Source organism: Tauraco erythrolophus, chromosome 10 (genome assembly GCF_009769465.1).
Source record: "Tauraco erythrolophus isolate bTauEry1 chromosome 10, bTauEry1.pri, whole genome shotgun sequence".
Taxonomy (NCBI): domain Eukaryota; kingdom Metazoa; phylum Chordata; class Aves; order Musophagiformes; family Musophagidae; genus Tauraco; species Tauraco erythrolophus.
This window is the reverse complement of record NC_141474.1, coordinates 29,876,765-29,903,749: the sequence shown is the minus strand read 5'-3', so window position 1 is coordinate 29,903,749 and position 26,985 is coordinate 29,876,765. Positions and strand designations below refer to the sequence as shown.

Genomic DNA, 26,985 nt, shown 5'->3' with positions numbered 1-26,985 from the left:
ACTGATGGTGGAGCAGAGATGCGTCTGCAGTATGTGGGAAGGGGCTCCACATCAGAGTGGGTGGCTGTACCCCTAAGAAGCTGTGACTCCAAGGGGAAAGCCCATGCTGGAGCAATCTGATGCCTAAGGATTGCATCCTGCAGGAAGGACTCACATCAGAGAAGTTTGTGGAGAGCTGTCTCCCATGAGAAGGGACGCCACACTGGAGCAAGGAACAATGTGAGGAGTCCTCCCCCTTTAAGGAAGGAGTGGCAGAAACAGCATGTGAGGAACTGACCTGCAACACCCATTCCCTGTCTTCCTTTGTTGCTGGAGGGGAGGAGGTAGAGCTGGGAAGAAGGGATGGGTGGGGGGCAGGTGTTTTAAGATCTGGCTTTGCTTCTCATTGTCCTCTCTGAAGTAACTGTTAATTCATTAAGTTGATTTGTCCCCAAGTCTGTCTTGAGTCTGTTTTGCTCGAGGCCATGGTTGGTGGGTGATCCCTCCCTGTTCTCATCTGGACCCTCAGGCCTTCTGTTACAATTTGTCCTGTCCACCCCACTGAGGGAGGGGGGTGGTGGTCAGGGACGAGTGAGTGAGCAGCTGCGTGGTGCTTAGCTGCCACCTGCGGCTAAACCATGACAGGTTGGTATATAAAGGCTGGCTTATTGTAGTGGCTGTTGTTCCTCTCCTTACCCCCAAGTATGTTCTGGGGCGATCGACGGGAAATCTTGCAGCATTTCTTAAGAGGAGCTCAAGGAGGGGTGATCCAAAGGGAGCTGCTGGATCAGCCTCTCCTTCCTGGGGAAAAAGAGTTTCTTTCCGATTCAGATTGGGTTCGGCCATGGGCTATTTGCCTGTTCCTTGGCTTTGAAGTGCAGCAAGCTCTCTGCATTGGGAGGACACAGGTGGGCTACCACTGCTGCAGGCTTCTGCAGGCCAGCGGTCAAAGGAAGGTGGGAGAGAAGGGGAAGAAGAATCTCATCCCTCATGATGGGAACTGTATATGGATAACAGATCAACTGTGATTGGTAAGGATTGAGCTAATCAGTTGTCAAAAAAAATATATGGAAACTCTTATGCTCAGTATAGGGCCCAGCCAACATGGTTGGAAAAAAAAATTTGCTCCGTATCAAAGACACTGGGGCAGCCATGACGTTCTGGAGCCTCCCGTGTTTGCTGTGGTTGGGCAGAGGATGCTGGTTAGGCTGACCCAGATGGCAACCGCTGGATTCTCCCAGTCCAAGTTTGTCAGTCATTGCCACAGCTCACCTCTGCCGAGTTTTAAGATGCTCCCAAGGGTGAAGAGGAAAGGGTCGGGATCTGCGAGGTGAGAGCATGGGGGTCAGATGTTTGGGCTTGCTGTGTGGAAGGCTGCTTCTCCACCGCAGCAGAGATCAAGTGGAGGCTTGCCTTGGCTGGATGGGGACAACGTTGGGATCTGGGAATTGTTACCTTATTGTGAGACGCGGTAAAGGTAGCAAATGCCTGGCTTAAGGCAGGAAGGATTATTGTGCCACCTTCTCTCTTCTTCAGCAGGAGGGCGAGGAAACAGAGGCAGGCCTAGGGCGCATAGAGGACATCCCTGGCTGCAAAGAGGAAACCAAACTCAGTCTTCCTCTCCCTTTCTGCCATCTCTCAGCTTTCTAATTGATCTGAACCACAAAGAGATGGGTTCAGGAGCGTGCTCTCTGCATCTAAGATAGCCAGTGAAGGTTTACTGGTGTCAGAGGAACTGACCTACCTGGTACCTGCAGGGTAGAGCCCCGGGGCTGCTCTCTGGTTGATGTCCCTGTTAGCAGTTAGCAGTGAGCTCCTGGGAGGCCAGAGCTGTGATTAATGGCCTCAGGATAGCAGAGAGGAACCAGGGACTCATCCTGCTCTGGATTTACACCTGTGGAGAGACCAGTCAAGACGGACATGGGACGCAGCAGCCCAGGGGCAGCAAGGCTCAGAAGCCAGCCTGGAAACAGCCAGGGACGCAGCGGGCAGTTTGAGCAGGCACTTGGCTGTGCCTATCTATTTCAGAGTCTTCTGTGGTTTTCTTACTTACTGCCTTGTTCCTGCTGAGCAGAGGCTGTGTGCCTTACAGGGAGCAACAAACAGAGATGGGTGGGTTGGGGACATAGGGCCGAGTGTGTCTACATCTTCCCAGGATAAGATTTACACAGTGGTGTGTTTAAAAGAGGAAGTCTGCTGGTCAGCAAGAAACCTAAGAAAAGGAATAATTGTGCCAGGGATGGAGAACGTAAGAAACAGTGCTCTACAACACCTCTTCTGAAAAGGAAGGATGTGCTGTATTATTTTACCAACGAGCCTGTGACCTGGGCAGACCGTCCACGTCAAATCCCGACGTGCCTATTTCCCAGCTCAAGGCACCGGCTCCCAGCTGCTGTACTGATGTGAAACGGAGCATACGATTCTCCGAGAGGCGCGTCTCCCCGTGGTCAGGGCAGCAGATCTCTGCAGTGGTGGAAGGGCTAGCAAAAGAAATCGGTGGTGGCAGTTGAACCAGAAGCCGGCTGCAGGAGGAGGATTATACTTGAGCGCCACCGTCATCTTCCTCCCTGTTGAGACGCTGTTTTGCTCAGTCACTATTTGTGCCATTATTTGTCTCAGTGGAGAGTTGACGTAGTCGTCAGTGGAAGCTATTAATAGCCTTGAGTTTCTGGGAAAAAAATGTAGGGCTTGAATGCAAGTGTGCTTGTTTCGTTTGCGTGTAGTCCTTTTTTGAGGAAAATTCAGCAATAAAGGAACAAATTGAGAAAGGGGTTTAGCACTTTATGCATTTTTGATGTCGAGTTCCTTTTCTTGGCCTCTTCATGATTTCCAAGGACGTGTTGCTTTTCTTGTTGCTGAATTATGGCAAACAACAGTGCAAAAGGAAGATATCCTCTAAATAAGCACTAGTAGAGGAAATCTGTAATAAATTCTTGGCCTCATAGGCCTAAGAGTACGATGATGGTCGCAGTGCCCAACTGATGGGCACTGTGCAGCTCAGCCAGTTTTGATAGAAACACTCAGGGCAGGAATTCGATGGTAAACACACGTGCAGTATTACAGCTGTACTCCTGGCTTCAGACAGATGAACACAGACTGAGTCCGAGTATTTTGGGATTTTTTACAGCAAGCATGTATAATTCATATTTGAATTATGAACTTCCCTGAATGTTTTTAGATGGGGAAGTATGGGTAGTATATTGCAGGCACGCACACACACTGAGAGTGGGGTTTAAACCACAGAATGCTCTCAAATGCAGTGGATTCGCTTATAAGAGAGAATATATTGTAACTGCGGAGTCTAATCTCTACAGTAACCCAGTTTCAGCTTTCATTTCCTGGGCTGAAATGAGAGAGATATGGGACTTCTGTTCTGCTTTGGAATTCGACAATAACTGTTACCAAGGGGTTACTGTCTTTCTGCCTCCCTCCCCCGGGGCCTGTGCTTATCCTCTTTGCTTCCTCCCTTTGTCAGAGCTCCATCAGCTCAGCCTGGTGCTAACAGGCTGAGGTTTATGTTCCGCCAGCACTATGGAGTCCCAGGGCACTTGACAGGAGCAGTGCAGCTTCATTTCAGATGAGCTGCAGTGATTAGTCTTCTGCCCCTCAGGAGGCAAGGGAGGAGGAGGAGGGATGGGACCAGCTATTTTTCTGAATGACGTCTACGTCGGAAGAATTAGTTAAGGATGACAACAAAAACTTTATTTGAAAAAATTATTATGTATTGAAAATATACAGTAGTATCATCAGCCTTCTCCTTGACTCTATCCCTCCCCAAGCATAGGTTAACCCACAAGCACATCACAGCAACCAGATTTAACAATACTGGTCTCCTTTGTTACTCCCTCTCAGTATGTCTAAATTCTGTCATCAGCAGGAAAACAACAAACAAAAGACCCACTTCTTTCTGACTCAGTAGGTATTTAACAAATCCCAGTCTTCCACAGTGAGGCACAGATGCTTCTGTTTGGAAGTCCTTTCACCCTCTTGTTCAGTCAAAGCTCTTTTTTTATTGTTCTTTAATTCATGGCTGCCTGCAACCTCCTTTTTCAAAGGTAAATGGCAATTTTGAACCTTTTCCTTATAAAACTGCAAGTTTCCAGATGCTTTTGTTTCTGCCTCCACCGGCTTGCACTTGACCACTTCCCCTATTCTGCGTGTCTTGCCATCTATAGGAAAAAAAAAAAATCAAGTTTAGATTTTGGGAAACACGCAATTATGCTGTACAATGCCTATTTGTGTTGCAAATTGTTTTGGCCAAGCCAACCTGGAATACTGACTGCTTTGCTGAAATGTGCATAGGGAAAAATAACATTTATATTCTGAACTGAGAATTTTAAGGAGAAAACTCAGCTTTGTATGTCGCCCTAAGCATGCTGCCATGCTGTACTTCAAAAGTTATCCAGCAGTCTAACAAATGAAAAAACTCACACTGTAATACAGTTACACAAATGGCTGAAATTGCACACCTGAGATGCTACTTCTACTAAAAAAAAAGTAGAAAAATATTCCTTGTAGAAAAGAAAACAAATAAACTATGTGATCTCGGTGCAGTTACGTACAGAAGTGCAGAGCTGCTGTTCTGGATCTCAAGTTGTCTTGTGGCTTGATGGCCTCCATAACTGCCTGCTCCCACTGCAAAACTGTCTGAAATAACATTTGAAGGTGTTAAAATGTTTCTTGTAACATTTACAGAAATATCATTGGAAACAACTCTATCAGTGATTTAATACTCCATTTTCCTATTCAGTGATTTCTTCCTACTCAGTGATTTAATACTCCATAAGGACAATTTCAGAGAGTAAAACAGACTTAAACCCCCATACCTGCTCTGCCCACCCCTCTGTTTTGCAGTTACTATGATCAAATTCTTTCAGAGGCACTTTTGAGTGAACCAGGCCTATCTGCGTTTGGATCTGCTTAATGACGGCGTTAACGTCCTAGGGAAAAAGGAAATAAAGTAGTCAGAGGGGAAGAACATTTGATTGCACTTGTCCAGTAAACTTAGATGCTCTTTTACCTTGAGACCTGTCCCAGAAATGTCCAAACAATTCAATTTCTTGAAAGAAAGAAGGTATCCAATTCCCACATCTGTGATTTTAGGGTTACCTGTAAGGTCAAGTAAAGGTAACTGAATTGCAAGATATGGGGAAAGATGATCAGAATACTGAGAAAGTATTTGTTCCAAAAGCTAATCGTGGAACAAGGAGGGTTTGGGCTTTTTTTTTTTTTTTTTAGTATGCTTCATGTTTTAAAAGTGAATCAAACCTGACTTTTTCCCTCTAATGATCAAAATACAGCTACGTACAATACCAATTCTCAAACTATTAAAAATATCTATGTAAGTAGCAAGTGGCTGAGACTATAGGTATGTCCTGTGCCTTCGGTAAAGTTGTTGGTGAAATCTGGGCTTGAGTACTTGACTCATGGGAATCATCAAACTCATGGTATTCCTTCGATATTAAGGAGGAGAAATTCTTCATCAGAAAGGATACCATTTGCTTCTGATATTAGATCACGAAGTACTTACAAGACAAGTCTAATATCAAAAGATTCTCAAGTCCCTTTTTCAATACTCGTACTGGTGCTGTCATTCTGCGAAGACCTGCATCTGATAAAGAGTTGTCTTTCAGGAGAAGCCGTTTTACGCTGGGAGGAGAGATACAAACGTGTAGTTTATGCTCGTTATTAAACCAGTTTTGCAGAACATCCTAAAACTCTATGTCAAGAGTCTGGGCTCTTCCTGTGCCAACCCTTCAGTCTATTCCTTTGTTAATATTAGTAAAAAGTAGCAAGAAAGAAGCCTGGGTTGGTAGGACTAACAAATATTTTTATATTGCCTCTGCTCAACAGGAGTGCTTGCTTGACCAGCTGTTCCAAGAGCTCGTGATAAACTGATTCTAGAGCACAAGCATTCGCCAACAGAGACAATAAGGTTCTTTATACACTGAAGTTATGTAAACCAAGGCTGTCAATCTCAACTCCACTCAAAACGAAAAAGAGAAAAATGCTTGGGAAAACAGGGCAGGTCAGATTTGGTAAGAGATATGGTAATGATTTTAAGTAAGCAGCAAGGTATTATAACATAGGTGAATAGAACTCAAGGAAAAACATAACATTAAAACATTCTTCAGAGTAGTTCAAGACAAAACTTGGATGCAAAATGCACCAAAATCTTGTAGGAACATAATATCCCCTAATTAGCAGTCATCCTGCCTATTGATTTCCAAAATCTTCTACCTTTCAATCTTCAGTACCAAAACCTTATTTTTTTAAATGTTAACTAACTAAATATTCGACCTACTGCTTGCAGAAATCTTCATCTGAAACACTGGTTTGGTTAAAAACTTGGCTGATAAAGTTGCCTCTTAAAAAAGGAAATAAAAATTTAAAACTGTTCCAAATGCTTAAGATGCACTTTTTACCTGGCCAACGGAAACTGTAAGAAGTTAATTTAAAAACATGAGACAGTAAATTGTCTTGCACATTTGTAGGACCTTTCACAATTCAGTATGTGCTTTGGATCACATGCTTTATGTACAATGAATTCTGTATTTTGTTTACCTCAAGAAAGGGTTTTATGCACAAACAAAATCTTCAAACTTCCACATTACCGCCTGTGAAACTTTCCTTTAAAGCCACAGCCCGATTCTTTGAACTGCTTAGTGACAGCAAAAGAAAGTGTTGGTTTTAGCTATGTGTCAGGAAATCCGCACCTAGACAGAGCCTCTTTGGTGAGGTGTTCCAGCAGTTCGTGTTCATCTCCAAGTTTACAACAGGAGAGATCCAAACACGTCAGCTCTCGGAAAGACTTAATTTCTTCTAGCTTTTCCGAGATAACCAGGTACCTGCAAAGAGTAAAAAAAAATTCAAAAAGCTGTCAGTGTTCAGGCACATAAGGGTCCTATATCCACAAGGGAGATATAGCACCACAAGCACAATGCAGTTGTTTCTTGTCAGTACCTATGTGAAAATTGAGAGAAATTAGCCAGCTGTCCTAACTACCTTTTTATGTGCAGTCTGCACACAACACAACTATTCAAAATATTGGACTAACCATTAAGACTTCAAGTGGCAAACACTGCAATTAGGGACTTCTTTGCAGATTATTTAACGGAGAATATATATTCCAGTTTACCGTAAATCAACTTCACAAACTGCTCTTCCTCAGTATCTAGAAAGTGTGCAGGCAGACCTACGTTCATCCAGGTTTAAAATCTATTTTGAATGTATCAGGATAGCTTGTCAAATGGCAAAATTTTACTTCTTAGATACATAAATAAAATACTTTGCTAGAGATAAAAGTCCTACAGGATACCGGCAGGACTCCAACTAGAGCTGTGACTATAGCCCAGGCAGCAGTTAGTCAGTGGGTTATTTTTTTAGCTGCGCTGGTTCCCTGATCTGATTCACTCCGCAGCCATGCAAACATCTGTGCTGGAACTATTCAGTAGGAGGTTTAGAGATGGGAACAAACCACTGAAGAATGGCATGCATGAATATGTGGTAATAAGCACGTAGCAGTCACTACCTCACCAGTCTCCCCTGCGTTTACTTCTTCTTGTCCCTGTGGCAAGACAAGCCCCAGATTCACTAATCTCTCCTGAATTTACCTTATATTCGTCATGGCAAGACAAACCCCAAGGTCGGCATCTTTACTGCTGAAATGAGGGGTGCTTACTCATTTGATCCCTCAAGGAACACCTCTTTGCCTATGCAAATAAGGGGACCCAAATATCCTCCCACTCCAAGTGTACCTGTCAAACTACCCCACCAAATCCCTTCGTCACGCAATTCAGCTATGCAGAAAGCAGAGTAGTACAGTCAGAGCGCAAGGCAATTCTTGAGAGACACAACTAGCTCAGGGGGGTTGTGAAGAGAAGGGCGGGCTTTCCTAGAAATAAGATTAATCAGAAAATGCCTTCATATCTTACTTCCTGGATTTCAAAGACTCGATACTTCAGTCCGCTTTCTGTAATAGCAAAAGATGCCAGAGGTAACTTCATTTCTGAACTAAGCCCATAAAAAGTATCTGTACTAGAGATAATAAAGGGAGTAAGTTTAAAGGATAAAACAAAGGATAATTGACCTCTGCTCAAACATTTCTACTGTGCTCAAAACACCCTCGGCACTTCAGATGAATATGCCTGTACTTTGATTTTAAACTGGATAAACCATCCCTTTTTCAAGTGTACAGATGGAAGATAGACTGGTTATGTTACTGGGAAAGACCTCAGTAGGGGCAAGGTTTTAAAAACATAATCCAGTTTTAATCTTGGTAAGACGCTCTTTTCGTGAAAGACAATGTGGACATTGAGAAGATGGAAAAACTGGTGCTGGACCCTAATCAGAACCTTGTTAAAGCATGTTCAAAATGGGGATGGCAACCACAATAAACCAAAGCAAAACCTGCCTGACTTCAAAGCCTGTAAATTACCTGCAAGACTGTATCTTCTCCTGAGCCCCAAAATGAAACGGGATGGCAAGCTTATAGTAAATAAACCCAGACAGTTTGCAACGGTGTATTTTATCTGCACAGTCAGCTAAGTATGTTGAAATGCAACACACAGCAATACACAGCAATTACAAAAACATCCCATGAAATACCTGAGAATGCATTAAACACACAGATTGCTATGGACGTGCTGATTATTACTGTTAAAAAATAGTTGCAGGTTTAATCCTTCACATAAAATCCCCTGTTAGTTAACATGGATGTAGTCTGTTACCTGTATTACGATTTGTATCTCAGAATGAAACCAGCAGCTGCACTTGTAGGAAAGGAACGGGACAAAAGGAAGCAAGCAGCAGAGATAAGGCTCAGGTCGTTCCATTAAAATTAGGTGGTGTTATAAGACCCACGGGATTATTCTTTTTAATTATTTCTGAGAGAAAATAATTTAAGGGAAATTTAAGTGTGCTAGCAAAAAGCACTAGCAAATGACAATTCTCGCTACTGAACACACTTACCTGTTCCGCAAGCACAATGAACATAGCACCAAATTGCCATATGCTTCGGTAAACTTCTGTAGAGCTCTCAGTCCCGTTACTGGTTCTGCGAACTTTTGTCTTGCTTCTGCAGCTGAAAAGAGCTTTTCAGCAATCTGCTCTGGGAAACCAATCAACGAGTCAATGTGATCGACATTGTCGGAGATGTAACCCAGCACTAGGCTGAAGAGAGACTTGGCGGAGTACCGGAGGTTCCCCTCCTTAGTGTACGTGAAGATGAAATGATCAGTCCTCTGCCTCCTTGCCCTATCGTCCTCCCTGTTCATACAAAGCTCCACCGAAAATCCTCTGGAAAAAAGCCTATAAGGTCTTGTTTTGTCAGTGACATTCTGTATGCCGCCTGCACCCTGATTTACCACGTGCAGCTTCCCGTTTTCACGCACATAGATTGGGCCAGTATCCAAATGGCTTTCTGAGTGGAGACAGTAAGACATTCCCCTCGGCCAGTTCTGCAAAAACAAACCGTAGACAGGTAAAGAATAGCCACAGAGGAAAACACTACTCAGGAAAGACCCCAGACCCTGGCAGCTCTCCTCAACGCCCCGAGGACAACTGCACGGTCACATAACCCTGCAGTGTGAGGAAGGACGGGCTGCATAGAACAGGGGTGTGCGCTGTCTGCCATCAAACCGCAAACACCAGCCAAGTGGAAACTGAACCCAGGGCTGGCGGAGAGGTGAGGAGCCTCTGCTCTGGCAGGGCCCCGTCACTCTCTATTTGGTGCTCGTCAGCGGCCTGGGGCTGGATCCCAGTCCCGCACTGGCACGGGCAGCAGGAGCGGGTCTGGGGGCTGCGTGGGAAGCAGCCCCACAGCTCGGCCTGGCTCTGCTGCAGGCGGGGGGGAGGAGGAGGGCAAATGGCTGACTGCAGCAGGGCAGTGGAGCCTGCTGGAGACTCTCCCTCCCTGGGAGGGTGGGCAGGCTCCTGGCGCCCCTTCCCCAGTCTAACTCAGACGGTGCTGGAGCCTCTGGTTTGTGAGCCAGGGGTCCAGGCGGAGGGCTGGAGGGCGCAAACCCTGCCATGGCAGGGGGGCAGAGGAGGGCCGGGGTCCTGCCAGCTCCTGCCCTCCGGGGCTGGGGGCTCAGGCCCTGCGGGGCGGGAGGGGATCGGGCTGATCTCCCTGCCCGAAGTGGGGAAGGGGATGCCAAAGGGATCGGGCGCTGCCCGGGGCGGGGGGGCCGGGAGGACCGGGTTCAGCCCTGAGGGGGCGAGAGAAGTGTCGGGAGAGGGGTCGGACCCTCCCCGCGGGGTCCGCGAAGGGATCGGGCGCTGCCGGGGGGTGACCGCGCCGTGGCCGGACGCAGCCCCCAGGGGCGCAAGGGGAAGGGTCCCCGCCCCGCCCGGCCCCCGGCCCCCCTCCCCAGCCCGGCTGGGAGACGCGGGGCAAGGAGGCGAGCGACCCGCGACCCGCCGGCCCGGCCCCCACCTACCTGCCCCGGGAGGGGCCGCCCCGCCGCACCGTCAGCCGGGCCGCGGCTCGGCGCTCCCGCCGCCCATCCCGCAGCGCCCGCGGGCGGCGGGCGGAGCCGCGCCGGGGGCGGGGACCGGGCCCGGGCCGGGGCCGGGGCCGGGGCGGTGCGGGGCATGCTGGGAGCGGGGGGGCTGAGGGGAACGGGGCGGAGGGGTGGTGGGTGCCGCCGAGCTCCCCCTGCCCACAGCTCCCGCCGCGCCGCTACCCCAGCGCGGGGCTCGGGGCGGGAGACTGCCGGGAGGCCGCGGCACCGGCGGGGAGCCGGGGAAGGGGACGGCGGGGCCGTGAGGGGCTTTCGCCGCCCCGCGCCTGTGAGGCGCCTAGCCTGAGGTGGCGGGTCCCGCAGGACGCCGCGCAGCTGCCGCAGGCGGAACGGCGGGCGCGGGCGGGCGGCGCGGGGCCGCCGCCGTTGCCTGGTAGCCGCGGGGCCGGCCTTCCCCTCCCTTCCCCTCCCGGCCGCCGCGCGGGGATGAGGGCCGCCGACTGGTGCCTGAGCTCGGCGGGGGCTGCCGTCCTCCTGGCCACCTCCAGCGACGAGCAGCACCCCGCCGAGAACATGGCGGACGGGTGAGGAGGGCGCGGGGCGCGGAGGGGCCGCGAGGGGGGCGCGGGCCCCGGCGGGAAGCGGCTGCTCCGCGGCGGCCGCTCCCCTCAGAGATCCCTCAGCCCCGTCACCGCCAGGCTCTGTCCTTGGCCTTCCCGCTCATGTTGCCACATGGTTCAGCTCGCCATTCGTGAGTCCTTCTGTGGTACAGCTGGGCTGCGGAGTCCGAGCGTTAAAGTGTCGGTACCTCCAGAGAGCTTCCTCGTTGTCGTACAGGGATTTGCTTAAAATGCCCCAAATAAAAATGGCTTTGCAGGTTTCTGGTTTCTTTCAAGATGGTTATAGATGGAAAGCTGCAGGTGGGGGGTTTTGTCACGTTCTCTCCGCAGAAGTTCAGAAACATTTTGGACGACGACAGGCATGTTCCCGCAGGAATTCATTATTGGCTTCCCTAAATGTGTAAAAATCAGCAAAGTCGCAATCCAGTGTTATTTGGGTAAGACTTCACGTATATCGGTAGGTAATACCTACTATGTTGAAATGTGTGTCTGTGCCTGTATATAAGTTCTCACAGTGGTGTCGTATTCTGTAAGTAGCCACTTTTAACAGATTCACAAAGATTTAACTTCACAAAGCAATCGTCCTTCACGTCCAAAGTTATTCATAAATAAATCAGAAAAAGAAGGAAAATCTTCCCCACCTGCACTTACTTTGTCCTTAAAACACCTTGTATTGAGCTTATAATTAACCGTTCTTTTGCACAGTGATGGCTGTTCTAGTTTAATGGACAAGGGCTACAATACTTACTCTTGTCATGATTTATTTTGAATATTCCTTTTTATAATTTTGTAGGACGAAACTCCTGTCAGTCTTACTTTTTAAAATAACATGAAGGTAAATGTGAGTTCTAAACCAGAAAGGACTGTTACAAGGTCAGAGCATGGAGACAGGAACTTGGCCATTAACAAAAGTTACACAAAAGACCTGAAAATTTGTCATTCTTTGTCCAACCTGGAACATGAGGATAGTGGTTCTATTACAGTCCTGCCTGATAAATTAGAGGTGGAACGGATTAGTTAATGCTTTTAAAGTGCTTTGTAGATAAAAGTGATTGAATAAATATCAGTATCAATAAAGAATCAGAATTTGCACTGATATTTTATATGTATATATATTTTAGTGCGGACTTTAAGGATTGAAAGAAGCATCTCTAAAGACCCAGTAGGTTTTGAACAGTGCATTGAAAAAGGTAAGATGCTGAATCTGAAGCAGTGGGGATTTTGTGGGAATATTGTTGATCTTTTTCAGTGAGTCTTTTTAACCCTGTGCCTATTTGTTAAGTAGTCAAGTGCGGCTTGATTATTTTATTAGACATCAATGTAATAGTCACATTTAAATTAAGTTTATGAATACTGCTGGTCTCTGTAGCAGTTTGGAGATGTAAAATGCTGTATAAGTGCTAAAAGCACTACTTGTGCACTCGCTTTTGTGTTCAGAAAATTAAAACCAGACTGACATGGTGTAATAGAGTGATATTCCCTGCATTGTTTGTTTTGTTGTTTTTTTTTAATGCCTCTTGGGTGATATTTTATAAAACAGTGTAATGAGTGGGAGATATATATATAATAAATATATATATGTAAAATAAAATATGCACTGGGATATTGCAAAAAGTATTTGTTCTCTCAAACGACCTTGTAAAAAATAACAACTTCTATAGGCAGTGTAAGTTCATGGTCCTTGAACTCTGAAGTCTAGTGAAAACTTTACGCAGCTTTGCACATTATTATTCATTATTTGCTTTAAAATGTATTTTCTAGATTTGCAACACATAGAAGGACAGCTTCAAATGGAAGAATTTCCAGTGAGTATTTACAGCGTACATCAGTACTGGTTCATGAAATGGGATGTCGAGACTAACTAAAGAGAAACTATGAAAAAACAAAACATATCTTTATTTACAATTATTGCTAAGTTGATGTTAGATACAGGAATTTGTAGGTCATGGTATGAAATTGCACTTCCCAGCTGCTCCTTTGTAGATTATGGTATGAAATTGCACCTGCCTGCTGCTTCTAACTGCGTGAAAGAGCTCTTTCCAACAGTGTGGCAGTCTTTCCTCCTTCAGTTGTTGTCTTTAAGGCTGCAGTATTTGGGAGGGATGGGACTTTTTGGAATTGCAGTCATCTAAAGAAACTCTGAAGCTGACTAGATTTATTAAAAGAGCTTGACTTAGGTGTAATTGGAAAACAGACACAGAAATATCTAGATCCTTCTGTCTAACAAACTTCTGCAGATGTTGTTTGATAGTTATGTTGCTACAGAGAATGCAGTAACACCTTTTTTTTTTCCTTCCACAGCTTCCTGATTTCCAAGCCACTTACTTGCGTTTCATCATCAAATCTGCATTTGATCATTTTGTATCAGTGCACCGAGTAATGGCAGAGGGCGCAGCAGAAACCACTTAAGTCCATCTTAAATTTGTACCTCTTTCCTTTTTTTTCTTTTTTCTTTTTTTTTTTTTAAATAAAGAAGCTATGTTTTGATATCTGTAGTGAAGACAATGTTTATTTTTAAAACCTCGTATTAAAGTGGTTTTTTGAAGGTATGGATGTAGTATGTATTCCTCACCAGTTTAAGGCATGTAATGCAGTACTCCTGTTAATTGTAATAACAGCTTTCTAGTTTTATAACCTAGACGGTTACCCTGGAACACCTGAACATTTAAATTAGTGTGTTTTTATCAGCCTTTCTTAATATATGAATTAAAACTTGATTTCTCTTAAAATGTTTCCCTTGCGCTTCGAGTTTAAAAAAAGTGTGAAATACTTAAATGGGAGGTATTACTTCCTACTGTCAAACAAGTCCTTGAAAAGTTCTTAAATTGGTAACCTTCTCATCCGTTCAGACTGTTCAAGATTAATAGGATGAATATAAATGTCTACTAATGCTTGGAAGTAAGGGGGGAGGAAGGGAAATAATCTGAAGTCATATGTAGTGCTCGGATAGATTTTTAATAATTGCAGATCAACCCCTTGTTTCTATAAATACCTTCCACTATCAGGTCACAGCCGCCCGTGCTTTAGGCTGTGACTGTCACAACAAATACTCATAGAAACAAATGTTGACAGAGATTATCTTATTCAGAAGCCTTCTGAAGTCATCAAAAGTGAACATTTAGGAAAATTGTGTGTATACAAGAGGAAGAGAATCTTAAAATGAGTTGTTTTGCATGCCCGTCGACTTTCGCAAACGCCACCACCCCTGAACTTCATCCTGCGCGATATTCCTTACAAACGTAAACGTTGGGATCTGGTCTTGACAGCTCAATGGACCCAACCACCATTCCTTACTGCATGTGGTACAAGCGTAGTAAGATACTACAAAGCAGTAGTTGGGGCTATAGTGACAAGACTTGAAAACCTCTACATAAACACATAATGAACCCTGTTACAGATGGTCTTTGGGTGCATATTATTGTTTTTATCTCTATTATTAATTTTTTTCTTCTTATGCTTACGTCTATGAAAACTTCTTCATTGAACTTTTTATTCCAGATAGTCTTTACTCTGAAGTCCTCTTCCTCTATTTCAGTTTTTCCAGGATGGTGCGTATTTCCTGGGGGTGATAATTCCAAGGTCCCACTCCTCCCTGCAAAGGCAATAAAATTATATGGTGATGCTCAAGTAGACAAAGCAGAAGTCCTTTGGAGCACAGCAGGTGCACCAGAACTGTGGGCAGGTGTGCTTGAGCTTCCTTTGCGTGGCAGCTGTCACGTGGGACGTGGTACACGCGCAGGTTACACCCTGCTGTGTAACTGGGACAAGGCCAACGGCTGCATCCCGGACCTGGGAAGAGTTCCTGGATCTCGCAGCTTAGATGTGCCTAGGTTTCCTAATGAGCCACAAGGTAAATATTTGGGCAAGACAGAGGTGTACGTCAAACATGTATATTCTTAAGGCCCAGACTGGTTTTGCTGCAAGTCCTTTTCTCTCCACAGTTACAGTGAATTGTGAAGTTTTTAGCTCTTAAGCAGAATGAAATACTCACTGATAAATGTAAAGCATTCTCCAATTATTTTGACATTTAAAAATCTCAATATATTGTGCTCATTGTTGATATTTTCTACCTTGTAGATGACCTTCCCTCCTTGAAGCAGATACAGTCGTTCCGGCAATGCAGCGTATTTTGAACTGCTCAGGTTTTCCATCGTGTCTAAAACCACTGGACATAAAGGATTATTTTTCTGAAGAAATTGTGCTGCAATTTTTCGATCTTCAAGGCTTCTGTGATTTTTAATAACAATATTGTTTTTAAAAGCCCATCCATCTAAAACAAATGAAAAAGGGATTTGGCAAGGAACATTCTGAGCAGATGTTAAGGGTGGAGATGTACTGTGTGTCATAGCCCAAAACTGCATTAAAAGAATACTGCGATTTACTCCTAACACCAAAACTTGCCACGAAATGAAAGCCGCTCCTCAGAGCATGTGAGCGCTAGAGCTTTTCACATAAATGGTCCCAAGATCTACTTTTTTTTCCCCTTTCATTTCAGCAAACTGTATTTTCCCCTTGCCTTGGATTCAGAAGTATTTGATTATTTTAGCTGAAATTTTCCCACATAAATCAACTCTAGAAAGACACCAGGTGGGGGACATATATCCTATTTGGGTACAGCTTGTCGAAATTATTGGCACAGAGGGAATTTAAAAATGGTATGCAGTGCTGTCAGCTGATAACTGTTCATTTATCACAGTCTCAACAATAGTACTGTTCATTCTGCTTGATTCTACTCATTAAGCCTGAAAAAAAAAAAAAAACCAACAAAAAAAAGTGAAACATTTGAGCCAGGGCACACCTTCCTTTTTCAGAAATGTGCAAACACACACCTGCATGCAACTCTTCCTAGTAAAGTTGAAACCAGTAAAAGGTTTTGATGTCTGACTGAGTTGTTATCCCTCAACTGCCAAAAGTGTTGTATTGTTAGAAAACTCGAAAACTGTAAATGTTACATTTTAGAAAACCACCTTAACCCTGGGATAAAATCAGTGCCAATGTCTTACTTAGAGTCCAGTGTAGATAAAAGAGTGTGTATAGTTTGTTTGCTAAATTTTTCAAATTAGAGTCTGCATCCTGTTCTTGAGATATTTTAAAAATGAATTATTTTTTTAAAAACGTGTAACATGCTGGCATTGTACACTTAACTTTTCTTCTGTGAAATGCCTTTTTTTTTGTTTTCCTTCCAAAAGGAGCTGTACTAACACTAAGAGGAAGTTTTGTGAAGATGTTACTATGTGCTTCACCTTCACAGAGATGAGTGTCTTCAGCAGGAGTACCTCGGTGTAAAGTCAGATGTGTGAGTAAAGTCTTTGGAGAATTAGGGACACAAACTGGTGCCTAGATTGGCGTTGGCACTTTTGATTTGAGAGATTTCTTTCCCGTTTGCCATTCCCTCCTTTGCTAACATACTTTTCTTCCTAAAGGGAGTGATACACGTCTGAAGTTTTGGTGGGCATTACTGTGATGTTTGTACTGTACCTGCTGCATGAGCTTCTTCGATGTAGATGATAAGAAAATCTGCTATAGAGCTGAAGTCTTTGATGAGCTTGTTGAACTCATTGAATTTTAACATAAACGAAGGTCAGGTGCAGCTTCCAAAATTCAGGATTAAAGGTCGGTTATCTGGAAAAAAAAACAGGACAGTTTGTGGTTAAATCAGTGGTGAGAGGCAGGACAGAATTAAATTAATGCACTGAATTGAGCCTCCCCCACAGAGTTTCCTGGGCAACAGTGAGTAAGTCACTCGCCACCTAACTTTCTTCTTAGGACATTAAAATCGGCAGCAGAACATCTGCATCTATGGAAAACAGGCATAATGAGGCTTTCTTCTCCCTAGCCTGGCTCTGACCTGTGCCGGACCCAGCACTGAGCTTAACCGAGGGGACCCTTTCCTTTGTGAAGCCCAGTAAGGGCAGGAGGCACCGTGCATTCACACCTCTTCTCGCATCCTCGTCACGAGAGCCAGTTCTCAACTGACCAACATTTTGGGATAGGGAACTGAGCAAAAGTGGATATAGAGCATGCAGCACATCACAGCCTCCCCCAGGTCCGTAGTATGAAGGAACTTCAAAAAGACTAAACTTGATCACCCGCAAGGTTTTTCGAAGGACAGTGGGTCAGAGATGTCTTAATTCTGCTTAATGAACCTATTGGACGTGATGTTTTTTGGAGGTGTCTGTTCTAGCTGAGCCAAGTGGAAGCTGCAGACTTTTTAGTCACGCGTCACAGGCTTTCATGCTTTCAGTGTATTTCTGCAATTTCCTGTCCAAACAGAACTCTGGTTATATATTCTTATTTATTAAATTAATATTACACAAGCCACTGGTGGAAGCAGCTATGCAGTTGCTTACAAATCAATACAGTATGTGCCCACAGGTGTTAGCATCTGTTTGCAAGGCCTGGATTCCAGAGAACTTGCAGGATTTTTAAGCACTTCTTTTAGTCTATGGTTATGTTAAATTACCTGAAATTTGTTCAAGATCTTCCTTCTGCCTGGGCTTAACTTCAAAACTGCTGCTAGCATTGATCCACATCCTAAAGAATCTGATAAAGGAGGTACTTTCCTGTAGATACTGTGTATCTCTTTTCCAAATTTGCATCCTATTTTCTGCATAAATATATAAATATATGTATATATAAAATTAGAAAAGCAGAGCCAGAGAAGGATGTCATCCCTCCCATGGGGCTCAAGACTGCAGCTTAATGATTAATTCGACATTCTACAGAGATCTCAGTGGGAGGCAGCGGACAAAGTACAAAGCAACTTCTTTTCCTTCTGCTTTATTTCTGGCCACTTTGAATCTAGAATAAAACGCACCGTGTGCTTTCTAGGCTTTAGGCTGGCTGAGGGAGTGGGTGTGGGACTTTCTGTAAGTACAGGGAATGACAGCCAACAGTCGTGAATCACTGCACACGGCTCTGATTCTGGGTCTTTTCTCCCTAAAACAAATTATTGTCGTGGCTTTCAGTGAAGAGGCATTTCCAGGCAGAGCCAGCTTTTGCAAGAAGTTCAAAAGCTTACTGGCACGAAAGGATGTTGTAGCCAGGATTATAAATACAGGTTATTTTTGAAAATCAAGAGGCAAACAGCTGAAGAGAATGCGTTGCATGTTTTCCATCAAATGAACACCAATAGCCTCATCTGCCATGTCGTGCACTCTCATGCCAGCTGCCTGTCCCTGTTCCCTCAGCAGCCTCTTCTCCTCATCTATGGTCTCAGCAAACCAAACCCATCCACACAGCTGATCTACTGACCTTGCATGAAATCCAAAAGTTGACGAACTTCCCCGCTGAAAGTCACCACTGGTGTGTTGGGAGCAGGATGTCCCTCAAAGGCTTCATCCTCCAGCCTCTTCCACTTCACCTTCAGCACAAAGAGCAAATACTTGAAGCTGAAGAAAGTCGGACCCCAGTTTTCGTACTTGAACTTTGGATTCTCGTTCATTCTGCTCTTTTCGCCCTGTTTAAGGATGTGTCTTTTCATGGCATTAGGGAACAGTATCATCAGTGTTTTGCCAACAACGACGCACGTAGTAACGTGCAGAAGAATCAGGATTTTTTGTAGGAATAGCCTGACTCCGGACATCATGGTGGAGGAGGTCTGACCGCTTCCAACAGGAATGCAGTGCGACGGCAGGGGCAAAGGTAGAGCGTGAGGGGGAGGAAAAATGTTCACGTGCTTGACCAAATTTCCGACTTGCTGTGCACTCTGTCACCTCTCTGTGGACTTCAGCGTCTGCACGAACGCAGAGCCTGTCAGCTATGCTATCTCCATCTACACCGAAGGCATTAATCGCAGGGATGGATGGATTTTTAGTGCCAACTGTGCAGTTATGAGGCTTATTCATAAATACGCCGTGTATTTTACTAGTGAGAGGAGCTGAATCAGGATGTTTTCCCAGAACTACAGACTAAAAATAAGAATTATGTTAGCGATACCCAAGGGTCTGATCCTTGAGGCCCTGAGCAACCTGATCTAGTTGGACATATCCCTGTTCCTTGCAGGGGGGTTGGACTAGATGACCTTTGAAGGTCCCTTCCAGCCCTAACGATTCTATGATTCTATGATCCTGCCAACAGTTAGGTGTTTAGACCCTGCACATGCAGGGCTCAAAGCACGCACGTTTTCATACAGGACCATCAATGGTGATGGCTGGGACCTTGGATTATAGAATCATGGAATGGTTTGAGTTGGAAGGGACCTCAAAGATCATCTAGTTCCAACCCCCCTGCCATGGGCAGGGAAACCCTCCACTACACCAGGTTGCCCAAAGCCTCATCCAACCTGGCCTTGAACACTTCCAGGGATGGGGCAGCCACAGCTTCTCTGGGCAACCTGTTCCAGTGCCTCACCACCCTCAGAGTGAAGAATTTCTGCCTTAGATCAGATTGAAATCTGCCCTCTTTCAGTTTAAAGCCATTGCCCTTTGTCCTATTGCTACATGCCCTTGTAAAAAGTCCCTCTCCAGCTTTCCGGTAGGCCCCCTTTAAGTACTGGAAGGCTGCTAGAAGGTCTCCCTGGAGCCTTCTCTTCTCCAGGCTGAACAGCCCCAACTGTTTCACCCTGTCTTTGTAGCAGAGGTGCTCCAGCCCTCTGATCATCTCCATGGCCTCCTCTGGACTTGCAGCCATGAATGGATGCAGCCATTTGCGTTTTACATGTGCCATGCAAACAGTGTCCTGGTCCTACACCTCTGCCTCCTCCGGTGCTCTGCTGCACACCGGTATTTGTCACTTTGGGGCTGGAATGATACCCCCAAGATATAAATACCCAATGTACATAATACGTAAAAATAGAAATTATCAAAATACAGAATATGAATTTATAATAGAATATATAAACACGTATGTATATATGTGGGTGTATATACGTGGATAACATGCACAAACACAGTGTCCCGTTCCCGTAACACCTGCCCGGCCGGGTTCCAGCCGCCGGGGCGGCGCAGCCCCACGGCCTTCCCCGGGCGCCGCGGGCTCTTTAAGGGGGCGGGCGGGGGCGGAAGAGCGAGCACCGCGTGGCCTGTGATTGGCCGGCGCGACGAGCGTCGCCGGGATGTTTCTTCGGAGCCAGAGGGGCGGGGCAGGAGAGGGCAGCAGCGGGGCTGCTGATTGGCTGCCGCCGCGCGGCTGCTGTCGCTTTAAGGGAGCGGAGCGGCCGCCGCCGGCAGCGGTTGGCCCGGGGCGGTGCGGGGGCTGCAGCGGGGCCGCGGCCGGCTCCAGGCGGGCTGGCGGGGCCGGGGGTCGCGGGGCGGCAGCCGGGGCTGGCGCGGAGGGGACAGGACGGGGTCGGCGCTGCCGCCCGTGTTTCAGGGGGGCCGAGGTCTCAGCCCGGCGCGTGAATGGCGGCGGCGGATGACCTCAAGTTCCGAGGTGAGCCGTGTGAGGCTGCTCGGGTGCTGACGGAGCGGTCGGGCTCTTCGAGGCCTGGGAGCGCTTGTGAGCTGCGCTTGGGGCTCCTCTGAGGAAAAGCTGCCTCCGAGTTTTGCCAGCGGCGTCAGGAGTATCCCTCTTTTTCCGGGATTGTGCTGGCGGTGAGCTGGAGTGTCACCTGTCTTGGCGGAAATCCTTTGTGACGGGAAGTTAAAGCTGACAGCGGGCAGAGCGCCCTGTGCTTTGCAATGGACTGTAGTTTCTGACTCGCTCAAGCGTATTTATTGATAAATAAATCCAGGCGTGAAGAAAAAAAATAGAGAGGGTTAGAATTACCCATTTCTGCCCACAGAGAGGCAGTTTCCCTCGGCCTTTGCAGGGGCCAGCTGATTCTCAGGTCGGGGCTGATGGCAGGAAGGACAGGCAGGCTTTGCTACTAGTTGATCGCACAAGGCCGATGAGCAGGAAAGAAGGCCTTGCACTTTGTCAGCTAAGTAAACGTTGAGATTGATCTGGGTCAGTTTGGGCTGTAAGAAACAGATCCTGTTTGACATGCCTGGACTCGTGATGTGTCCCTTCTTGGGCTGCGTCCGGGTCTTAATGTAGTTTTTTGAGCCACAAACCCAAAGATTTTGGTAGCTTGACCATTGCCTCTCTTGTAATGTACTTATTTCCAGAATTTGATGATGCAGCTAATTTGCTCGCAGCAAATCCTGATGCTACCACAATAAGCATCGATGAGCCAGTTGAAATCCCGAAGAATCAGCACGGCCGTCTGCAAGAGCCAGGGAGGGAAGAGGATGATGAATTACTGGGGACCGATGACTCTGATAAAACAGAGGTAACTCTCTCACACCCCCATGGGCACGTATACAAATCGTGCTGACGCCACTGAAGTATTCCTAAAGGGTACCAGGGATTTGTGCTAGGTGACTTAAAACCCTGCTTCTTCTCTGTCGCAGGTTACTTTCTTGATAGCAGAGTTGGCAGAAGCAAGCGTGCGTTGGCTCTTCAGCTGTTGTGGTTTGCAGCCTGGGAAATTGAACTGAGATGGTGGTGATTTACACCAAGCAAATATGCCAGGAGATGAGCACAGCAGCAGCTGAAAACCCAGCACTGTGTGTTTTTCTGCCGTGGGGTTGGTGACTCTGGCAGGAGAGCAGGAAACTTTGAAATGGCCGGGGCTTGTCTGAAGGGTTCAGCTAATGCAGCCATCGGCGACAGCGAGGGAACTGGCGATGCTGATGAAGGCACGCGTTGTAAACGATGTGGTGGAAGGTGGTATCTGGCTGCTCTTTAGAACCCCAGGCCACTGTTCTGCTTGCAGGGAGATAAGACTAGCTGCTGCTAACAAATGTTGGAGGGGGAAAGGGAAACCGTTCAATAATTCATAGTAAGCTCCATCCTCTTCGGTTTGTTTTCTGTCTGGGTACAGAAATCACTTAACTATTGTGTAAATGAACTAGTAATACCTAAATTGCATGTCTTTAACACTTTCCATGTTGACTTTCCCCCCATACAGCTGCTTGCAGGACAGAAGAAAAGTGCCCCTTTCTGGACGTTTGAGTACTACCAGACGTTCTTCGATGTGGACACTTACCAGGTTAATACTCCACTGCAGAGGAGAACTGTTGTCTGAGCTGTGCTTTGTCCAGATGTTGAGTTTTTTTTCCGGTTTGCATCTTCAGTCAGACAAATCTGTATGTTTTTGTAGGTCCTGGACAGAATCAAAGGTTCGGTTTTCCCAGTACCAGGGAAGAACTTTGTAAGGCTGTATATCCGCAGCAATCCCGACCTTTACGGTAGGTACAAGGTGTGAGAAGTTCTCTTCTGTGCTAAATACTTCGAGTTTGTATTCCCTTTTACTTTGCTAACCTTAAAAAAACAAGAGCGCAGAGGAATTTTTACTGAACTTGTTTGTTTCCTTTTAAGGTCCCTTTTGGATATGTGCCACGCTTGTCTTTACCATTGCTGTTAGTGGCAATCTCTCCAACTTCTTCATCCATCTGGGCAAGCCAACATACCACTATGTGCCCGAGTTCAGAAAAGGTTTGTAAGTAGTCGATAAAGTCCTCAGTTTGGTGGTGTTTTTTGGTGGTGGTTGGTTGTTTTTTTAATGTGCTAGTGAAGTACTATGAAAACAGGTCACAGCTTCGAGTTAGCAGAGTCTTTTGATTGATTGCTTTATTTTGGAGATGTGAAACAAGTCCTTAAAGCGGGCTGTAACTGGCAGAGCCCTACTCCTCCAGAGTATGTAGTAGTGTTACAGGGTTTTATTACGCAGGCAGGAGAAATTAGAGCGGTTCTTTTTCTAGGCTTAGTGAACGCCCCCTTGTACAGAGAGGGGAAAGCCCAGCAGTGGCCACTGTGGTGCTTTTGTAGGTGCCTTTCTGGATCCATGGCCTCCTAGGAGCCTGCAGGCCTCAGAGAGAAAATGACTGAATTAGAGTATTACATCACCTACCAAGGGCTGGAAGTTGTTACCTTCTGGCAAACTCGAAAATATGCAAAAGATGCTCCACTGATACGTGCCTCAGAATCTAAGTCAGAGCCAGGTGCCAATTGTCTATGCTTGTCCTTGTGGTTTGAAGGAGACTGCTGTCCCTGCAGAGGAATGTGGCTTCTGATGTTTCCAAAATCCACAGTGTACTTGGAAGAATGCTGCCATTTGGGATTCCAGTCACTTGAATAATTTCAGATTTGACACTTGTGTCTGTGTTCTCTTTCAATTTTTTAGCATGTCTGCATTCTAGTCTTGTTTTTCAGTACCTGTTAGTAGCTGGGTTTTTATGTTTAATCAAGTTTCATTTCCTCCGTGGTTCTTCCTTTCGCACTGAAATCGACAGCAATTTGTACATGTGTAATAAAGAAATTGAAAATGTCACAAGAATACTTTCTGGAATCTTTACTTTTAAACTAACTTGAAGTGTTTGCAACGTAGTAAGTGTAAACTGGATGTAAATACAAAGTTCCCAGTTTATTAATAATTCATGCTTTCTAGTTTTCAGGCTAAATGCTTCTACACGTTTGATTCTGGCTGGTATTCCAAGTAAAATGTGAAATCTTTTGTCTTATTTCCAGTGTCCATAGCAGCGACGACGATTTATGCGTATGCTTGGCTCGTTCCCCTTGCTCTCTGGGGATTCCTGATGTGGAGGAACAGTAAAGTTATGAACATTGTGTCCTACTCATTCCTGGAGATAGTGTGTGTATATGGCTACTCCCTCTTCATTTACATTCCCACAGCGGTACGTATGGCCTAAAGAGTGCACCTCTATTACATGCCCTGCAAAAAGGTTTACAAAATTTGCTGTTTCTTGCAATGTTTTTCGTATTAGTCAAAGTCTTGGGGACTGGGCAAGTCATTTGCTCCTTTTGCTTGGCTAGAATAAAGCTTTTTGTTTAAGCTTATCTAATGTAAAGACATCTTTTGGGTCCTGGAAAAGCCCAGGACAGGTCACTTCCCCAGAGGCAGCAAATCCAAGCAAGGGTGCTGCTGGAGAGCCTTGCAGGCAGCCAGAGTGGAGGCGACTTCAGGAATCGGGATGTGTGTGTCCATAGGGTACGGACATCGGTGTGTGGGGTGGCAGTGCTGAGGGGCAGGCTGCGAGGACAAGTTCCCTCTGGCAAGAGGCAGGCCTTGGAGGGAGTGCCATAACTGAAGGGACTTGCTCTTGTCACAGCTGCTATTGCTGTTATTCTTCCTCAAGTGACAGAGATGTTATCAGATAAGGCATGAGTTAATTTGTGCAGAGGTTGGCTGGAAGTGATGAAATGTCACAGAACAATGCGTTAAATAAACAGATCCCTGTTTCACACAGTCTCTTTAACAACCATTTTCCTCCCTTTTGTAGATTTTATGGATCATTCCGCAAAAAGTGGTGCGCTGGGCCCTGGTGATGTTCTCCCTGTGCCTTTCGGGGTCTGTTTTGGTGATGACCTTTTGGCCCGCTGTCCGAGATGACAACCGGAGGATCGCGCTGGCAACCGTGGGGACCATCGTTCTGCTTCATGCCCTGCTGGCTGTCGGCTGTTTGGTATGACACCACCTTGCCTTTTCTCTAACCTGGCATTTCCTGGGACTGGTGATGCAGTACAGTACAGGAAAGGAGGAGTTGGCTGGTTGCTGGAAAGTCTTTATTAATAAAGAAAGAAGTAGCAGCTCTGAAAAACCTCCAGAGTAAAAGTTCTGATTATTTCAAGCATAGCAAAAATCGATGCCAATCTGACTTTGACAGTGCCAGTAACAAACTCAATAATGAATTTGTCTTTAGCACAAAATCACTTACAGAATAGTCTTAAATATATCTGGAATTCATCGTAGCATCAGCAAAGCGTTAATCTTTATTGTACCGAGTTGCAGCTTATTCCAGTGGGTGCTATGCTCAGACTATTTAAAGACTAAATAGTCCTTTAAAATGATTAATGTTGGATATGTAGTGTGTGCTTAGGAGTTTTCTGGATGAAAACATAAACCTGCTCGAACTTGGTAAAATATCAACGTTATGAAATTGGAAGACCCTAATGCTACTGAAATACATAGTGATGAGAACTTAAATTATTTTCCATCTCTTGGTTGCAGTAGGTAGAATGATACCAGCCAGGCTTCAGTTCTGTTTCCCCCCTGCTTCTGGAGTAGACAGATCTGGTTCCCCACAGCTCAGCGTGCAGGGAGGCAAAGGCAAAACACAAGTCTTGTGTTAGCAGGAGACTTGACTTCAGTGGGGCTCCTGTCACCGGACACTGCCTGGAGCCTCATCGCTTCAGCAAACAGTCAAATAAATGCCTGCAGTCCAGTCCTTTCCAGTACAGGCCTTTTCAAAGGCCTTAACTGTTGTATTTAAAAGTACAGTTTACAGCACTGTTTCACTTACCTGTTTCTGATCTGGTAAAATCATACAAGATCCAAATTTGTCATTTCAGTGCCGTGTTTGTACCTTGTGAACAGTGGGTGTGGAAAGAAAGAGCTGGGATGAGGCTGAATTGTTTGTTTCTCTCTAAACAGTCTTTTTCTCCTCTCCGATAATGTAGGCATACTTTTTTGATGCCCCTGAACTGGATTTTCCTGCACCTATTATCCCTTCTCACAATGGAACCACAGTAATAACAAGGAGTCAGTAAAGAAGGTAAGAATCCAATCTAAACTTTCTTCTGTAATCATGACAGACATCTTGAAACTTTCTCCATTGCTTATGGTTGAGTGGAAAAGGGTTTAACAGACCAATTTTGCCAAATGGCACCCATATATAAATACCATTTGTTAACTTTTCTTCCAGTTGTAAGTTTTAATTATAGCTATAAACCATAAAAGACTCTGAGGAACAAAGACATGTTATCTTTCTTTTCTTTGATGTTTACTCTTGGCGAGGAAACACACGTTTAAATAATCAACTCAGTCCCATAGGTCTCTTCAAAGATTTTTTTTTTTCCCCTCAATGCCATACAAAAGTCCAAAAGTGTTAGAATTTGTACTGCACAAGTAAAACTTAAGCAATAAACCATTACACTCCTATTTCCCTTTCCATTTGATATTAAAAGTACATTAGATTTTTCCACCCCCCTTGATGTTTGTGACACTGTTTTGGAGCAGCAGCTCTGTGCATGGGGACATCCATATGCTCTCCGAGCAGGGCTGACTCAGAGCCTGAGCCATCCGTACAGACCACGTTCCTTGTGTGGGATGGTTCGAGGTTTTGCTTCCTGGTAGCTGGGAGTGCTGCCAGTGGCAGATGAAATTTGGATTCTGTTGGGAGAGACGAGCCTTGGAGCAGGTCCAGGAAAAGGCTGATAGACATGCAGAGGCCAGGCCGCTGCAAGTGTACCAGCTGCAAGCGTGTACGTGGAAACCAGAGTATTTACTGACTAGAAGCTGTATTAGATTTGAAAAAAATAAATGTAGCCAAATATGCCTAGCAAAAATGATCATAAAAAAAATTACCAGCTGTGACACAATCTAATCGTGCAGATCAATTTTAGAAGCTTTCCTCCTCCAAAATCAGTTTCTCATCCCAGGTGCCTATTAGGAGTCCAAATGACAGTAATGAATTTTAGTGTTTCAATATAAATATGTGCCTTATTGTGTCCTCTGGTGCCTGTGAGGAGCTGCAATATTCACGGGAGTCATTTGTCTCTTTCAGGTTATAATGCCTGTTTCTCCATCTGTACAGTAATTTTATTTTTAGATTATTTTTTCGCTGAAGAACATGGAAAGTGCAAGAACAGGGGACGTTTTCTGTAGAAAAAAAACCCAGTGATGTCCGATGGACACAGGGACATCTCTGTGCTCCCTGGCGGCTTGATTGGCTCCATAAGGAGAGTGAACTGTTAATCCTAATCCTTTACAGCAGTTTTTCTTTTTTTAAATTCTGTCTGCACTCACCACACTGTTTTGCCTCTGAATAAAGTGTTCTGAAGGTGATGTGAGATTCTTATTTTGTGCACAAAACATCTCCTGCTCCTCTTCCAAAGCTGTCGCGATCCCCAAAGCTGTCCAGAGGGTTGGGTGGGAGGTGTGAAGGCGGGGCGGAGGCGAGGCAGGACCACGCTGAGGC

The 26,985-nt window shown here is 45.5% G+C and overlaps 4 protein-coding genes across 4 annotated transcripts; 2 read left to right on the top strand and 2 right to left on the bottom strand.

The window, feature by feature from the left end:
• Positions 1 to 3,891: 3,891 nt before the first annotated feature.
• Positions 3,892 to 9,422, bottom strand: LRRC42 (leucine rich repeat containing 42). The gene is made up of 7 exons (XM_009992650.2): positions 8,950 to 9,422; positions 6,696 to 6,827; positions 5,510 to 5,628; positions 5,000 to 5,088; positions 4,806 to 4,919; positions 4,542 to 4,626; positions 3,892 to 4,148 (listed from the first exon to the last, which is right to left on the bottom strand). Exons 1-7 carry the CDS (start codon positions 9,420 to 9,422, stop codon positions 3,892 to 3,894), a joined length of 1,269 nt encoding a protein of 422 aa, XP_009990952.2.
• Positions 9,423 to 10,928: 1,506 nt separating this feature from the next.
• IFT25 (intraflagellar transport 25) lies at positions 10,929 to 13,471 on the top strand. The gene is made up of 5 exons (XM_086617670.1): positions 10,929 to 11,026; positions 11,393 to 11,499; positions 12,184 to 12,252; positions 12,824 to 12,867; positions 13,364 to 13,471. The coding sequence occupies exons 1-5, from the start codon at positions 10,929 to 10,931 to the stop codon at positions 13,469 to 13,471; spliced, it is 426 nt and encodes a 141-aa protein (XP_086473796.1).
• Positions 13,472 to 14,588: 1,117 nt separating this feature from the next.
• On the bottom strand, positions 14,589 to 18,647 carry DIO1 (iodothyronine deiodinase 1). The gene is made up of 4 exons (XM_009977911.1): positions 18,317 to 18,647; positions 16,541 to 16,684; positions 15,133 to 15,332; positions 14,589 to 14,654 (listed from the first exon to the last, which is right to left on the bottom strand). The coding sequence occupies exons 1-4, from the start codon at positions 18,645 to 18,647 to the stop codon at positions 14,589 to 14,591; spliced, it is 741 nt and encodes a 246-aa protein (XP_009976213.2).
• A 1,717-nt stretch (positions 18,648 to 20,364) lies between these two features.
• YIPF1 (Yip1 domain family member 1) lies at positions 20,365 to 26,842 on the top strand. Its single transcript, XM_086617387.1, has 9 exons — positions 20,365 to 20,434; positions 21,112 to 21,275; positions 21,957 to 22,037; positions 22,149 to 22,236; positions 22,367 to 22,483; positions 23,516 to 23,682; positions 24,289 to 24,471; positions 25,466 to 25,560; positions 26,572 to 26,842. The coding sequence occupies exons 1-8, from the start codon at positions 20,404 to 20,406 to the stop codon at positions 25,553 to 25,555; spliced, it is 921 nt and encodes a 306-aa protein (XP_086473513.1). The 5' UTR covers positions 20,365 to 20,403; the 3' UTR covers positions 25,556 to 25,560; positions 26,572 to 26,842.
• Positions 26,843 to 26,985: the final 143 nt, after the last annotated feature.

Bases quoted from the DNA above. Each gene is read 5' to 3' on its own strand.
- IFT25 (XM_086617670.1), top strand. From the start codon at position 10,929: ATGAGGGCCGCCGACTGGTGCCTGAGCTCGGCGGGGGCTGCCGTCCTC. The intron at 11,027-11,392 runs GTGAGGAGGGCG...TTCTCTCCGCAG, and splicing joins GCCGAGAACATGGCGGACGG to AAGTTCAGAAACATTTTGGA. The intron at 11,500-12,183 runs GTAAGACTTCAC...TATATATTTTAG, and splicing joins CGCAATCCAGTGTTATTTGG to TGCGGACTTTAAGGATTGAA.
- LRRC42 (XM_009992650.2), bottom strand. From the start codon at position 9,422: ATGTCTTACTGTCTCCACTCAGAAAGCCATTTGGATACTGGCCCAATC. The intron at 4,920-4,999 runs GTAAAAGAGCAT...CTTTTTCCCTAG, and splicing joins TTTCTGGGACAGGTCTCAAG to GACGTTAACGCCGTCATTAA. The intron at 4,149-4,541 runs GTACGTAACTGC...TTTTTCCTATAG, and splicing joins AACAGCAGCTCTGCACTTCT to ATGGCAAGACACGCAGAATA.
- YIPF1 (XM_086617387.1), top strand. From the start codon at position 20,404: ATGGCGGCGGCGGATGACCTCAAGTTCCGAG. The intron at 22,038-22,148 runs GTTAATACTCCA...ATGTTTTTGTAG, and splicing joins TCGATGTGGACACTTACCAG to GTCCTGGACAGAATCAAAGG. The intron at 24,472-25,465 runs GTATGACACCAC...CCGATAATGTAG, and splicing joins TGCTGGCTGTCGGCTGTTTG to GCATACTTTTTTGATGCCCC.